The sequence below is a fragment of the Aotus nancymaae genome, unplaced genomic scaffold (assembly GCF_030222135.1).
Source record: "Aotus nancymaae isolate 86718 unplaced genomic scaffold, 86718_ANA_hifiasm-v0.15.2.pri h1tg000043l, whole genome shotgun sequence".
Classification (NCBI taxonomy): Eukaryota; Metazoa; Chordata; class Mammalia; order Primates; family Aotidae; genus Aotus; species Aotus nancymaae.
Window position 1 is genome coordinate 12,033,088 of NW_026988457.1, and position 14,715 is coordinate 12,047,802.

At 33.0% G+C, this 14,715-nt stretch overlaps 1 protein-coding gene across 3 annotated transcripts in view; it reads left to right on the forward strand.

Annotated features, from left to right (window-relative positions):
* The window catches only part of COG6 (component of oligomeric golgi complex 6), a 140,513-nt gene that overhangs the window by 80,114 nt on the left and 45,684 nt on the right, over positions 1-14,715 (forward strand). For all 3 annotated transcript variants that reach the window (XM_012469844.2, XM_012469843.2, XM_012469845.2), the window contains one exon: positions 3,279-3,396. In XM_012469844.2, the coding sequence (XP_012325267.2) occupies positions 3,279-3,396 (118 nt within the window). The remainder of the gene's footprint in view (positions 1-3,278; positions 3,397-14,715) is intronic.

Consider the following 14,715-nt stretch of genomic DNA (forward strand, 5'->3'; position numbering starts at 1 on the left):
TATGAAGGAGTTGGGCATGAAAAGATCTTGGAAAAGAGTGTCCTGGACAAAAATACACTCTGGCACTGAAGGTAAGGAAAAGCTTGCATTTTGGAGGACTAGAAAGAAGACCAGGAGTTGGAGTGTAGTGAATTGGAAGGAGTAGGGGGAGATGAAATCAGAAAGGTAGAGAGAGGCCAGCTCACATAGGATTCTGAAGACCATAGCGGATATTTAGATTTTATACTGAATGGATAAGATTGGGGAAGATGTGAGGGTTTTGAGTGACCTGAGCAGATTTGTGTTAGAAGGTTACTCTGGATACCCTGTGAATCAGGTACTGTAGTGAGACAAAAGGGAAAATAAGGAAGATATTTAGGAAGCAGTTTGTGGTCCTGAGCAGAGATGATGATGAGTTAGACTACGGTGATAGTCTTAGAAATGGTAAACAGTAGTTGATTTTGGAGATAATTTATGCCACAGCCAATAGGACATATACACATACTAGATAGAGTGAGGTGTGAGGAGTCAAGGATGAATTCTTGGCTTTTGGTTTGAACAGCTGGGTGAATGGTATTGTTTGCTGAGATGGGGAATGCTGGAAAAGAACAGGTTGATGGGAGTGGTGGATAAGGAAGAGTTCCCTTCAGTTTTGGCCTTGTCAGATTTGATATATCTGTGAACATACAGTAGGAGATTTTGAGTGAGCAAATAATAGAGAAATCAGGGCTGAAGCTATAAGTTTCTTAGTTTTCAGAAACTAGATCACTTAAGAAATGAGTATAGATAAAGAATGGGGCTAAGGACTGAGTCCGGGGAAGCTCCAATATTTAGAGGTCAAGAAGAGGAAAAACCACAAAGAAAACTGGGAAGGGATCCAGTGAAGTTGGGGAAAAAACAAGAAGCATGCAAGATCTCAAAAAATTTACTCCTAACAAAAGGAAGATGTAGAATCCAGGAAACAGAGATTCGCACACACTTAGATTACATATCCTTTCTTGTAAAACTTTTCTCCCTGGAATTAATAATTACTTTGCTTTTATACTTGTTTACTTTCCTATGCCCTTATCACTATTTCAGATCCAAGCTATTAAAGTGGACTTGGCATTGCATTGTCTCACCATATAGTCCAACAAGTAATCCCCCTCTCTCCTGCCTTTGTCTGATACCCTTCTTGGAAGCCTCATTCCCCTCCAATCTAGATGTGTTGCCCTACGGGCCTATTGCAAGCTGCTTGGCTGTCACACTGGCATTTATCTTCTTCACTAGCCTGTTCATTGGCTTGTTTAGGTATCCCTGATTCTTTGGTCAGCTCTGAATAGTATTTACATGAGTGTAGTGATGTAAACGTTGAACAGTTATTTACTAGAACTCTGTGTCCATGGCTGTATTAGGAAGCCTGGGGAAGATGAAGTTTGGGTGTGTTGTGGTGGAGGAGGAGAATTGTGTAAGAGAGTTTAACTCTCATCATCTACATCAGGGAATTTGTAGATAATACCTAAAACTGAAAAGTCGAGTAATAGGAGTATAAGCATGTTGGGTAGAGGTATGGAATGAAATGTCAGAAGAAACATCTACAATTATCTGGACCAGTTACTGGAGCATAGTGTGTGCTCAATAAACATTAGTAAATTCTAGATCTGAATAACTGCAAAGTACAGCTGATAACTCCAGATTTAAAACATAATGAATATAAATGTATCTTGATCTCTCTCCAGATTTTTCATTAAATTGTTTCTATTTATGTTCATTTAATTTGCTTCCCCTATTGTTTGATGTACACTTTTATTCAGAGGAATACTTGTTTTTATTGCATGTGTAGGCATGTGTGAGAATTCCATCCAATTTATTTTAGTATTTGGCTTATAATATTTTTAACTGTAATACTTGTTGTTTCTTTAAATATATAAGTGTTACGGCTACTAGTTTAATTTGCTAGTATTTTGCAGTTTGCCTTATATATGTATTTTACTAATAATTTGCTCTGTTTTCATGAACTATGTAAGAATTTAACTTATCTTGGTTTCAGAATTGTACTGAAATACTACATTTTACAGTATTTGCTTTTATAATATATCATGTGGTATGTCATTTATCAGTAAATTTGCTGTGTTTTAGTTTACTGTTTACTAGTATTTAATGCCATTATATTCATCTTTAGCAATCTAAATTTTTTTAGGGATGGAAGATGTTGTTATGCCTTTAGAAATTATGATTCCCTATTGGAATATAGCCTATTTTCATACCCACAAGAAACTTTTCCCCTAGAAGGTTATAAATCACTTTTAGTATGTGAATTATGAGAAAAAAATTGGGAATTATTTTATATACATACTTGTCTTAGATCTTGGCAAAAAGGGTCTAAGAAATACCCTTATCAGCCGGGCACGGTGGCTCACGCCTGTAATCCCAGCACTTTGGGAGGCCGAGGTGGGTGGATCATGAGGTCAAGAGATCAAGACCATCCTGGTCAACATGGTGAAACCCCGTCTCTACTAAAAATACAAAAAAATTAGCTGGGCACGGTGGCGCGTGCCTGTAATCCCAGCTACTCAGGAAGCTGAGGCAGGAGAATTGCCTGAACCCAGGAAGCGGAGGTTGCGGTGAGCCGAGATCGCGCCATTGCACTCCAGCCTGGGTAACAAGAGCGAAACTCCGTCTCAGAAAAAAAAAAAAAAGAAAAAAAAAGAAGTACCATTATAAAATAGCAAATTGAGAATTATGGAATGTACTAATGTAATTAGCTATTTCAAAATGTTATCAGACTTTTCAAACTCATCAGACTTTTCAGTTAGTGTAAATATACTGCTCTGTGGGCTGTTGTATAAAAATTGAGAAACTCTAATTTGTAGATGTGTTATTTTTATAGAATAGCAGTTTTAATTAAAAGAATAATGCAGTATTTATACAATTTATATATTTTATCAATAGAGCTATTGATTTAATGCTCTTTTTAAAATTAAAATTGACTTTTAGATAATCAAGACATATTTACTCTAATAGAGGAAAAATAGAGATAGGATTTTCTATATTACAAATGTCTGTTCTGACAGTATTGCTAAAAGAGATTGTGAAATATTGAAAACATACTAGTTTGTTTTTACTTTTTCATCACCTAACTCAAAAGAAAAACAAAAATCCTGATTTTTAAAATATGAAACGAGTATTTTTAATTCACAGGTTGTATTTTACATTAAAAACTTTTATGTAAATCTAGATCTTTGTAAAGCATTCTACTCAGTTAAGAACTGTTTTGTTTCAGTTTCTATTTTGCAACCTGAAATATTCTTTGCTTTTAGTGGCATTGTTGGAAATAGTGCAACTACATTATTGACCACCATTGAAGAAATGCATTTGCTAAGCAAAAAAATATTCTTCAATAACTTGAGTCTTCATGCAAGTAAATTAATGGACAAGGTATGTTTGAAAAATGTAATTATTATGTGAATGTGAATCTTTCACATTAAAGATGTTTTAATGATTTTTGTATTGATTGGTAATTTTTCCTATTATATTCTATGTTCTTTTGAGTTCTTCCTATGACCAACAAATTTCATTTTGAGATGGCTTACTGGACCTAAGATTGTAATCTGTATTCCTGAAACAGTATCACATTTAGTTGTGATTGGAGATAGAATCTCAGGCTCCAATTTAACTACCATTTTTTCTGTAACAAAAATTGTATAATTAAAGCAAACTTACTGTATTTAGCTGGGGGATAAGATGACATACAGATTGGAAAACCAGAACTCTTACAAAATGTTTTTTCCAAACAACTTATGTTTTTACCCTTTGATGTTACAGGTTTGTCCTTATGAAATGTATGCTCCTCTGAGTTATATAATTATTTATGAAAACAAACAAGAAAAAGCATCCCACAAAAAAACAAACAAGCAACAAAAACCTGAAAGAGTCCCATAAGATCTAATATCTTAAATTGAGCAGGATATTGTGGCAGGACCTTAAGGAGTACCTTTACAGTGATCAAATCATTCTTTATTTTTGTTTCGTTATTGAGGACATGAGTTTTTCAAGGATGTGTCACAATCACCATGCTGGCTTTTTACTACTGTAACTAATAGGCTAGCTATATTAAGCCCGGTTTTGTAATATGGTATAAAATAGTAGCAATTTGGTCCAAAATACCTGGTCAATCTTCACTTTCGTAAGTTCAGTCTTCACTTTCCTAAGCCTTAATAGGAGTCTACTTCCTGACCCACATGCATGACTCAGATTTATTTGGAAAAGGAACATGAATTTGTGGAGATGGAATGTCTTCCTTAATTTTTCTTGCCAGTGTATTTCTGTTTGCATCAGCAGATTACTAACAATCATTTCTGGTTATGTTTGTTTTTATGAGTTCTTGTTAGACAGATCTCTTCTAAAATAATTTATACATGATACACAAACATTAAATCTGAATAAATATGTTCTAGCTATTGAGAGTACAAGAATGAACACTCAAGGTCTGTTGACCTCATTAAGGTTGCTTCTCCTTTGGTGGAAAATAACCAAATAAGTCTGGTTATTATAGAATGTACCAAGGGTATATACTAGCACCAAAGGAGGAGTATATTTAGCAAACTATATGTATTCCTTTACAGAGAGGAAGCTTTCCACAGAGAGAGGTAGTAGAGTTGAACTTTGAAGGACATGAAGGCTTTAGATAGGTGAAGAAAAAAAAAGAAAGGAGTGGATAGGGGTCATCTTAAATAGAAGAAACAAATAGAATATGTTAGAACATGAGCTATGAGTTACCTATAAGCACATTTTTCATTTATTAAAAATTTTAAAATATCACTTGTAAAGTGCTGTTTATATATGTGTATATATATAACATATATAAGCACATTTTTCATTTATTAAAGATCACTTCTAAAGTGATGTGTTTCTATATACATATGTATATGTTATGTATATATATGTGTATATACATGCACACATATATACACACACATGTACATAAAACACACATATACATGTGTATATATAACATACACATGTGTATATGTATGTATATATGTATACACATGTATGTATCTATGTATACACACATGCATATATGTATGTATGTGTATATGTATATATAATATACATACATGTATATATTGTATATATAACATATATGACATATATACATGTATGTATACATGTTTCTATATACATGTATGTGTATATATGTATGTATATATAGTGTGTATGTATAACACATATGTATATATACATATAAACGTGTATATATGTATGTATATATAATGTGTATGTATATGTATATATGTGTATATATACATGTACATATAAAAACACACATACATGTGTATATATACATATGTACACATACATACATATATACATATGTATATATGTATATGTGCATGTTTTATATACATGTATGTGTATATATGTGTATACATATATGTATGTGTATATGTATGTGTGTATATATGTATATTTGTACACATGCATGCATATATAAAACATGCATACATGTTATATATGTTATACACACGTATGTATGTATGTGTATATATGTTATCTATAACAAACACACATGTTACATGTTACATATATCATATACACATACATATATACATATGTGTATATATATAAATACACCACTTTACAAGTGATATTTTTTAATAAATGAAAAATGTGCTTCCCACATATGAGATATATAGATACATATATATATCTCATATGTGGGAAGGCCAGGTTGGAGATAGGAAAATTAAAGGAGTATTGAAGTTGTTGTTATTCATACATGATCTAAGGAAGAGACTCTGGGAATAGGAAAGAGGGGACAGATTCTTGAAGGGTAAAGGTGAAATCTTCAAAATTTGATGACTGACTGAATATGGATAAGTGAAAGGGAGTCATCTAGAATAATTCCTAAGCTAATCACAAATATCTAGAATACAGAAAGAGGGTACAATTTGGGAGATAAAGATGGTATTGTCTAAGTTAGATAAATTGAGTTTGAGATCCCTATGAAAGATCCCTCTGGAATTGGTCTAATCTAAAAGGGAGTGATACATTTGGATTTAGAGAGTTTTACATGTAGGAGATGATTGAATTCATGGGTTTAAATGAAGTCACTAGGAATATTTTTTAACAAGAGTAGAGCTGCCAGAACACAGTCTTGGGAAACGCTGATATCTAAGAGAAGGAAAAAAGTCAATAGTATGATGCTGAGAGAGGATGGCCAGAGAGGCAGGACAAAAATTAGGATAAGATTTTATCAGAAAAAGCCCCAAGAGAAGAGAGTTTCTAGAGGGAAGGCATAGTTAATAATGACAGATGCTTTTAAAGAGTTCTAGTAGCAGGCTTGTCGTCTTTGGCAATATATAGATAATAGGTGACCTTACTGGACAATAGGAGCCAGATTGCAGTATATAGAAAAACACATGGGTAAGCATGTTACCCAAAGCTTCACCAATTGGAAAACATATGGGCCTCAGGACTGAAAATAGATGCGTTAGGCATTTGTATTAAGAAATTTAAAACAGAACAATAAAATAAAGATAAATAGAAAGGCAGAATTGCTTATTTGTTGAAAAGATAAAATTGACAAACTTCTAACAAGTCTAATCAAGAAAAAAAAGTTTTTAGAAGTTGGAGACAATCCACAGATGAGAATTAAAACTTGTTAGTACCATGTACAGTTTTGTGGTAATAATCTGAAAATCTGAGTAAGATGAATGCTTTTTAAGGTGATAGAAATTGGTAAAATATGAGTCCGAAAGAAGTGCAAAGTTTGAATATACCTAAAGAAGGAAGAAAAGTTATTAAAGAACATGTTGCCAGGCCTAGTTCAGATCATATAGAGAACTTCATTCATACTTAGGAGGAACAGATAATTCTCCAGAGCATGGAAAAATATGGAAAGCTTCTCAGTTTGTTCTAGGTGATACGACACTGACATAAACCTTTTAAAGGTAGTCAGCAGTGAAAAACACAGATTAGTCACTTTTTAAGTTTTAAAACTTCAGAATTCAGCATTTGTATATGAAAACCAAGATGGTTTATTTCATGAATATAAGAATGTTTCAGTGTTAGGGAATATATTAAATGAGTATATAAAATAAATTTTGTATTCTTATATTTGATCACATTGGGGGAAAATCTTAGTAAATAAGTCATTGAAGAATACTTCCTTAATCATAAAAAGAGAAATAAAACTAACAGCCAACATCATAATTAATATTGATACACTGGTGGTTCTTCTATTTAAGTGAAGAGCAAGAATGCTTGCCAATACTTTTAAATAATAACCACGGTAGAAAGACTAGATAAAGAAATGAAATTTAAATATTTTAAAGGAGGAGACATTAGATTCTTTATGCATGTTATGATAGTCTATTTTGAAGACTTAGGAGAATCAACTGAAATTGTACAACCAGAAAATGAATTCTAGTGAAATAGTTGGTGAAAAGATCAATATACAAATGTAATTAATTTTCTTTTTTTTTTTTTTTTTTTGAGACGGAGTTTCGCTCTTGTTACCCAGGCTGGAGCGCAATGGCGCGATCTCGGCTCACCGCAACCTCCGCCTCCTGAGTTCAGGCAATTCTCCTGCCTCAGCCTCCTGAGTAGCTGGGATTACAGGCACGCGCCACCATGCCCAGCTAATTTTTTTTTTTTTTTGTATTTTTAGTAGAGACGGGGTTTCACCATGTTGACCAGGATGGTCTCGATCTCTTGACCTCGTGATCCACCCGCCTCGGCCTCCCAAAGTGCTGGGATTACAGGCGTGAGCCACCACGCCCGGCCATAATTAATTTTCTTATATGCCAGCTCATGAGGTGCTCAGTAAATACTGATAACACGATTGACTGGTTCGGTTCATTTTCTGCTGGCCTATATTCCATCACTATCTTGCCATTAGTTTTGAATCTCTTTCACCCTTGCCATTTTACCACATTTGCTTTGCAAAACCACCTTGAATTAATTCAATTTTTCAATTTTTTCTGTGCATACTATGACTGATAAGCACTGCTAAAGAAAATTACATACCCTTACAGACAGGAGTCACTAAAAATTGTCTCCAACATCAGGAAAGCTCTCCATGAGGTCCAGCAAATGCTGATTGTCCTTTGGTACTACTCATATTTGCCTTACTCTCACTTTCACCTATTTCCTTAAATCTACCATACTACCTCCTACCAAAAAAGGACCAGCCCTTGCTAAAACTGGATAATGGACATTAAAAAGAATCTTTGCCAACATGATGAGCAAAAAGTGAGATATTTTGTTTTTTTTTCTGATTTGGATTTCTGTGATTCTAGTGAGAATGAACATTTTGAGATACGTTTTTGGCTATGAGTTGCATGTTCAAGTCCTTTGTCATTTTTCTATTGGGTTGTCTTGTTCGTTTCTGATATTGTTTATGCATTAAGAATATTAACTTCATCATATACATTACAGACATTTTCTCCACACATCATTTGCCTTTATAATTTGCCTGTAGTATTTTCTGACACATCAACTTTTAATTTTTTTATAGTTAAATATAAACTTTTTAAATAGTTTTTTCCCTTGGGAGCATTCCATGCTTGAAAGTATTCCCACAAGAAAATACATTTACAGTTTAATATATAATAAAGTTAGCATCTATTAGTGGGGAAATGATAAATTGTTTAATACATTTATTTAGATGTATTTTCTTAGATGTTTCTATGTATTCACTTTATTTGTTTATTTTTTTAAGAGACAGGGTCTCACTCTTGTTGCCCAAGATTGTAGCTCACTGCAGCCTTTAATTCCTGGGCTCAAATCATCCTTCTGGCTCAGCCTCCCAAGTAGTTGGGACAATAGGCACATACCACCATACCTAGCTAATTTAATTTTTTTTTTTTTTTGATAGAGACATGGTTTTGCTATTTTTCCCAGGTTTGTCTCAAACTACTGGCCTCAGGCAATCATCCTGCCTCAGCCTCCCAAGGTGCTGTAATTACAGGTGTGAGCCACCACACCTGGCCCTGGTCCTGGTTTTACTTTTACAACAAATTTTTAATCTACTGAAGTTTATCATTCTTCATACTGAAAAGTTAGAACCTTATTCTTCCCCAAATGGTTTTCCTTTTATTTCCCCTTAGTAAATTTCTGTATATTTTATTAGTCACATAAAAGTTAAAATGAAAGTGGCAACAAAACAGGAAAATATACAGTTGACTCATGGAAGTTCGGATGCTGACCCCCGTGCAGCTGAAAAATCTGCATATGACTTTTGACTCTCAAAATGTAACTGCTAATTAGCCTACTATTGACTGGAAGCCTTACTAATAACATAAGCAGTTAACACATTTTTCGTTGTATGTGTTATATACTGTATTCTTAAAGTAAGCGAGTGAAAATAAAATGTTATTAAGAAAACCATAAGGGAGAGAAAATATATTTACTATTTATTAAATGGAAGTCAATCATCATAAAGGTCTTCATCCTCATTGTCTTCACATTGAGTAGGCTGAAGAGGATAAAGAAGAGGGATTGCTCTTGCTGTCTCAGAGATTAGCAGAGGGAGAAGAAAATCTATGTAAATGTGAACCTATATGGTTTAAACATGTGTTGTTTAAGGGTCATCTGTAATGGATAGTAAAAGGTAACTTAAAGATGACATCTTCCAATTAAAACTTTGAACAGAATAGGGTGAAAATGAGGGAAGAAGTAATTTAAATATATTAATTACCAATCAATATTGCAGCTTATGTGAGTTTATAGCAGTGAATGGGTTCTGATGTCATTATTATTAGTAGAACCCTCGGTATTTTTCTCCAATATGAACTGGGCCATATTTAGATTTATTTTTACATTAGATTGTGACTGTATTATGATTCTCTTTACAACTTATATGTTGCTTATATCTACAACCATTTCAGTTTTTTAAAAAGAATATCTTCCTTTCATCAAATTTTAATGTTCCATAATTTTATATTTGTTTTATCTTTTCATTATTCTGCTTCTTGTAAACCATTTCACTTTCTCTAAAAGCATTGTAGCTTTATGAAGAAAACAATATTTATTGTAGAATGTTCTTCATTAGCAAAGCACCCAATTGGAAATTTTTGTTAATAGAATTTTAAGTGGGTAGTATAATTGTTAGAAAGAGCAGCTTTTAAAATAAAGGTGTAGCCAGAGAGAAATTTTTAAAAATATGATTGCTTTTGTGCTTTTAAAAAGACATACTTGGGAGCTAATTCTTTATTCAGCATGAAAAAAGAAAATTCAAGGACATAATTTTATTGAAAGACGTACCTTTTCTCTAACAAAGCAGTTTGAAGCACTTGAGTATTCAAGTATGCATACTCCCTTCCTTATCAAGCTCTCCTGAAATATTCATAACTGCAAATCTGCTGAAGTTTAAAGAGAATATGTACCTATACTGCAAAAGACATAATGCTATATCAATTTAGGCTAGACTGACATTTTCTAAAATTATTTCTCACTATAGTAATAATACAATTCTAATTGAAAGGATATAGCCTGTCTTTAATGAAACCCATATCAAATTAATAGTCAGGATTGATTTGCTCAGTCCTCTGGAGAAAAACAAACAAATGAAAAAAAAAATGATTCTTTAAATAAATTGTCATTTAAATTCTAGGATATAGTTACTGTTTTGAATCTTTTTACTACTCATAGCATAATATGTGGATTAGCAGCTTGGGCATCATCTGGGAACTTACTAGACATGCAAATATCCCAGGCCCTACTCCAGACCTACTGAATCAAATTAAGCATTTTAATAAGATTCCCAGGACATTCATGTGCTCATTAAAGTTTGAGAGGTGCTGTTCTGGTTGAATAGTTTTGAGTTTTACATTATTCTTTACAGATTGTTCTGCCAGGAAAAACAAACAAAAAAAAAACAAATTTTTTTTTTTTCAGAACGCTTTAACATTTTTGAAAATAAAAGTGTGTAAAATAAGTTGTAATTTGAGATTATTTCAAACATGTTAGTTTGTACTCTTAAATTTATCTTGGACAATTTTATTGACTTAAAAACTTAAATTCCACATATTGTCAGTTACTAGAAGGTATGTATTTAGATAGAACAAAAGGAATATATATACACACACACACACACACACACAGACACTCCTTTATATGTATATGCATATATATATATATATATATTCCTTTATATATTTTTTAATATATATAGAGAGAACGAGGAAATTAGTTTAAAAATATGAGGACTTTATTTTTGGTTGGTTTGTCTTTATTATTTTAAAACAAATGGGTGAAGAGCCTTCTAAGAAGCTACAGAACAGAAAATTAGAGGACCTTAAATGGAAGATAGCTGAAAGAATAAAACTAAAGTTGGTAGGGGGATGAAGTCATAGAAACAGCTTTTGGAATTTTTATGGTACAACTTCTTTATTTTTCTCTAGTAAAAGTCAGAGCACCTAGAATACAGAAGGGGTAAAAAGTAAATAGTCACAAAAAGAGTGAGAACTTCTGTGTCTAGCTCTACACATTTAAAAAAAAGAGAGGTTCTAATATATGGAATATGAAGTTTTCAGTAGCTTAAATTCTTTTATTTTTATTGATTGATGGGTTGAGACAGAGTGTCTCTGTTGTCCAGGCTGGAGTTCAGTGGTGCAATCTCAGCTCACTACAACTTCCTCCTCCTGGGTTCAAGGGATTCTCCTGCCTCAGCCTCCTGAGTAACTGGGATTACAGGCACCCACCACCACGTCCAACTAATTTTTGTAGTAGAGACAGGGTTTCACCATGTTAGCCAGGGTGGTCTCAAACTTCTAGCCTCAAGCAAGCCACCCACCTCAGCCTCCCAAAGTGCTGGTATTACAGGTATGAGCCACCATGCCCAGCCTTTAAATGCTTTTAAATGTGAAATTTTTCTGTGTACTTCAACTTTGTCACTTGGAAAATACTAAAATTATGAAATAAGTATTTCATAATAACAATAAGACTTGATTTTTAATGTATACAATAATATAAAGAAGAATAAATGAGCTTTCTTTTTAACTGCAGATGTAGTTCCCAAGTCTAAAGTGTATAGTTCATTGAATGTTTGTATTTGCATATGCTCATTGACTATCACCCAGATAAGATATAAGACATTCCTAGCACCTCAGGAGGCATCCTCATTCCCCTTTCTAGTCAATATCCAACCCCAGTATAAACTGCTGTCTGACTGACGACTGTCTCTTGTTTTCTCTGCTATTAACTTCATGTAAATAGATTCATACAGTGTATGCTTTTTTGGCTCTGATTTGTTTAATTTAACATATCTGTAAGATTCATATATGTTGCCTGTTCAGTAGTTCATTTTTTAATTGTTGTGTAGTAATTTTGTTATATATATGCACCACAATTTATTTACCCTTTCTATTACTGATGGACATTTGGGACGTTTCTAGTTCTTGGATATTGTAAATAAAGCTGTTATGAATATTATTATGCATATATTAGTGGACATGAGTTTTATTTATGTGGTATGTATGCCCAGAAATGGAATATCTGTATTATAACATTGATTAGCTTTAGCAGGTATTGCTAAGCATTTTTCCAAAGTAATTGTGCTAGATCACTCCACCAGAAATGTGGGAGCTTCAGTTGTTGCATGCTTTTCCAGTACATGATGTTGTTAGTCTTCTTAATTTTAGCTGTTGTAGAAAGTGTGTAGTGGTATTTCATTTGTTTATAGTTTGCACTTTTTTCAAGATTAATAGTGTTGAACAGTTTTTCATGTTTATTGGCTGCTAGATATACTTTCTTGTGAAGTTGTCTTTAAAGCCTGTTGCACAGATTCTTTATTGGGTTGTTATCTTTCTCTTATTGATTTCTAACAGTTTTCAAATATGTCTGGATACAAGTCCTTTATGGAATAATGAGTATTACAGATATTTTCTACCAGTTTTTGAACTGTCTTTTCACTTTCTTAATTGTGTATTAGATCAACAGAAAGTCTCAATTTTTAATTTAGGCTTGTATGACAAGCTTTCATTTCATGATTAGTTCCTTTTGTGTCCTGTTTAAGAAATCTTTGCCTATTCCAGGGTCATGAGAATATTCTTACATATTTTTCTCTAAGAAGCTTGATTATTTTAGCTTCCACATTTAGGCCTTCAGTCCATCTCAGATTTTTAGTATGGTATGAGGATCGGGGTCAAGTTTAATTTGTGTAAGTGTGGTTTAAGTTAGTTTATTTTTCTTGCTTTAAATTTGTCTTGCCTTTGGTCTTGATTTATGTCATAATGTCTAGTAAAATATAACTGGACCTAATACCATGTTCTCATATTAGGTCTTCTACAGATGTTTGATAGTTCGAAAAACTGGAAGAGCTTTAAAAGCTAATCTTCTCAGTCATCTTTGTCTGTAGCAACATATTTATTTCTTAGGTTACCTGAGACTGACTTTTATGTTTTTTTTTCCAGTTAAGTTCATATTTAATAATTGGTTGTCTTAGTACCAGTAGTGTAGTTGCAGGTGGTTTTTGTGCTGCAATACAGGTAAAGCCTTTCTTAAATTAAAAATTCATCTCATGTAAGCAATTGATGGCTCCACATTAGAAAGGCAATATATGGCTCGGGGAGAAATCCTAGGCTTTGGAGTCTCTTAGAGCTGGACTGAAAGTCTCACTTTTCCAATCATTATGTGACTTTCAACAAGTTGTCACTATGTAATTGAGTTTTTACTATATGTGTAACAAAGAATTGTGGCACGGTAAACTTAGATAAACCTGCCCTAGGTCACATAGTCACTGAGGGTGAATATAAATCCAAGTCTGCCTAATTGCTAAGCCTGTGCCTACTTCTTTGTGGATGTTCCCTACATAATAGTTCCTTTTTAACATTTTCCTTTTATTTATTGTTAATTTTTATAGATTTATGAGATACTAATGCAGTCATGTTACATTTATATATTATGTAGTGGTGCAGTCTGGGCTTTTAGTGTAACCATTACCTGATACTGTACGTTGCACCCAGTAGGTAATTTCTACTACTTAACTAGTCTTCAGCTAGTGAAGACATTAGCTGGTTCTTTTGTCTTTTCTTTTCTTTCTTTCTTTTTTTTTTTTTTTGACATTAGCTTTTGTTTTTGGCAAAATAAAAATTTTAACCTTACCATATAATGCTAATTTCTGTCTTTTAAAAATTCTTAACTTATAAAACAATATATCTAATTTTACTTGTGTTTAAGATTACATTGGAGCCCATGAGTGGACTTCTATTAATCTATAATTGTTTGTATAATTTTCCATAGATTTGTCTTTTTTTTCTGAAAAACAAATGGTAATTTCAATTATATTCTTAAAAGATGTCTGCCTTCCTCCTCCCCCTGTAACACGTAAGAATCACTGGTTTGAAAAGTTTAAAGCATGTGAGTCACAAAGATATAAAATTAGCTAGCAAAATTTCAATGTAACCAAACATTTAGGAAGAAAGGATGCTTTCTGTAAACTTGAAGAAGGCCTCAAATAGGTTGTAAGATACTGGGGCCATTAGTGCTCATAGACTTCAATGCGGTCATAATCTTAAGAAACAGCTGTTAATACCACCTTATCATAGATTCCTTAAGATCTATGATCCTACAGAAGAATCTAAGATCTACAGCATCCTCTCTGAAAAACTTAATTGTATAGAATTCAAGTAAAAATATCACCTATGAAAATACAAATTAACACTTTGGTGTAGTAGTTATAAACCTGACCTCTGGAGTCAATGCTTGGATGAGAGTCTAAGCTCTGCCCCTTATAAGAACAGTGGGCCC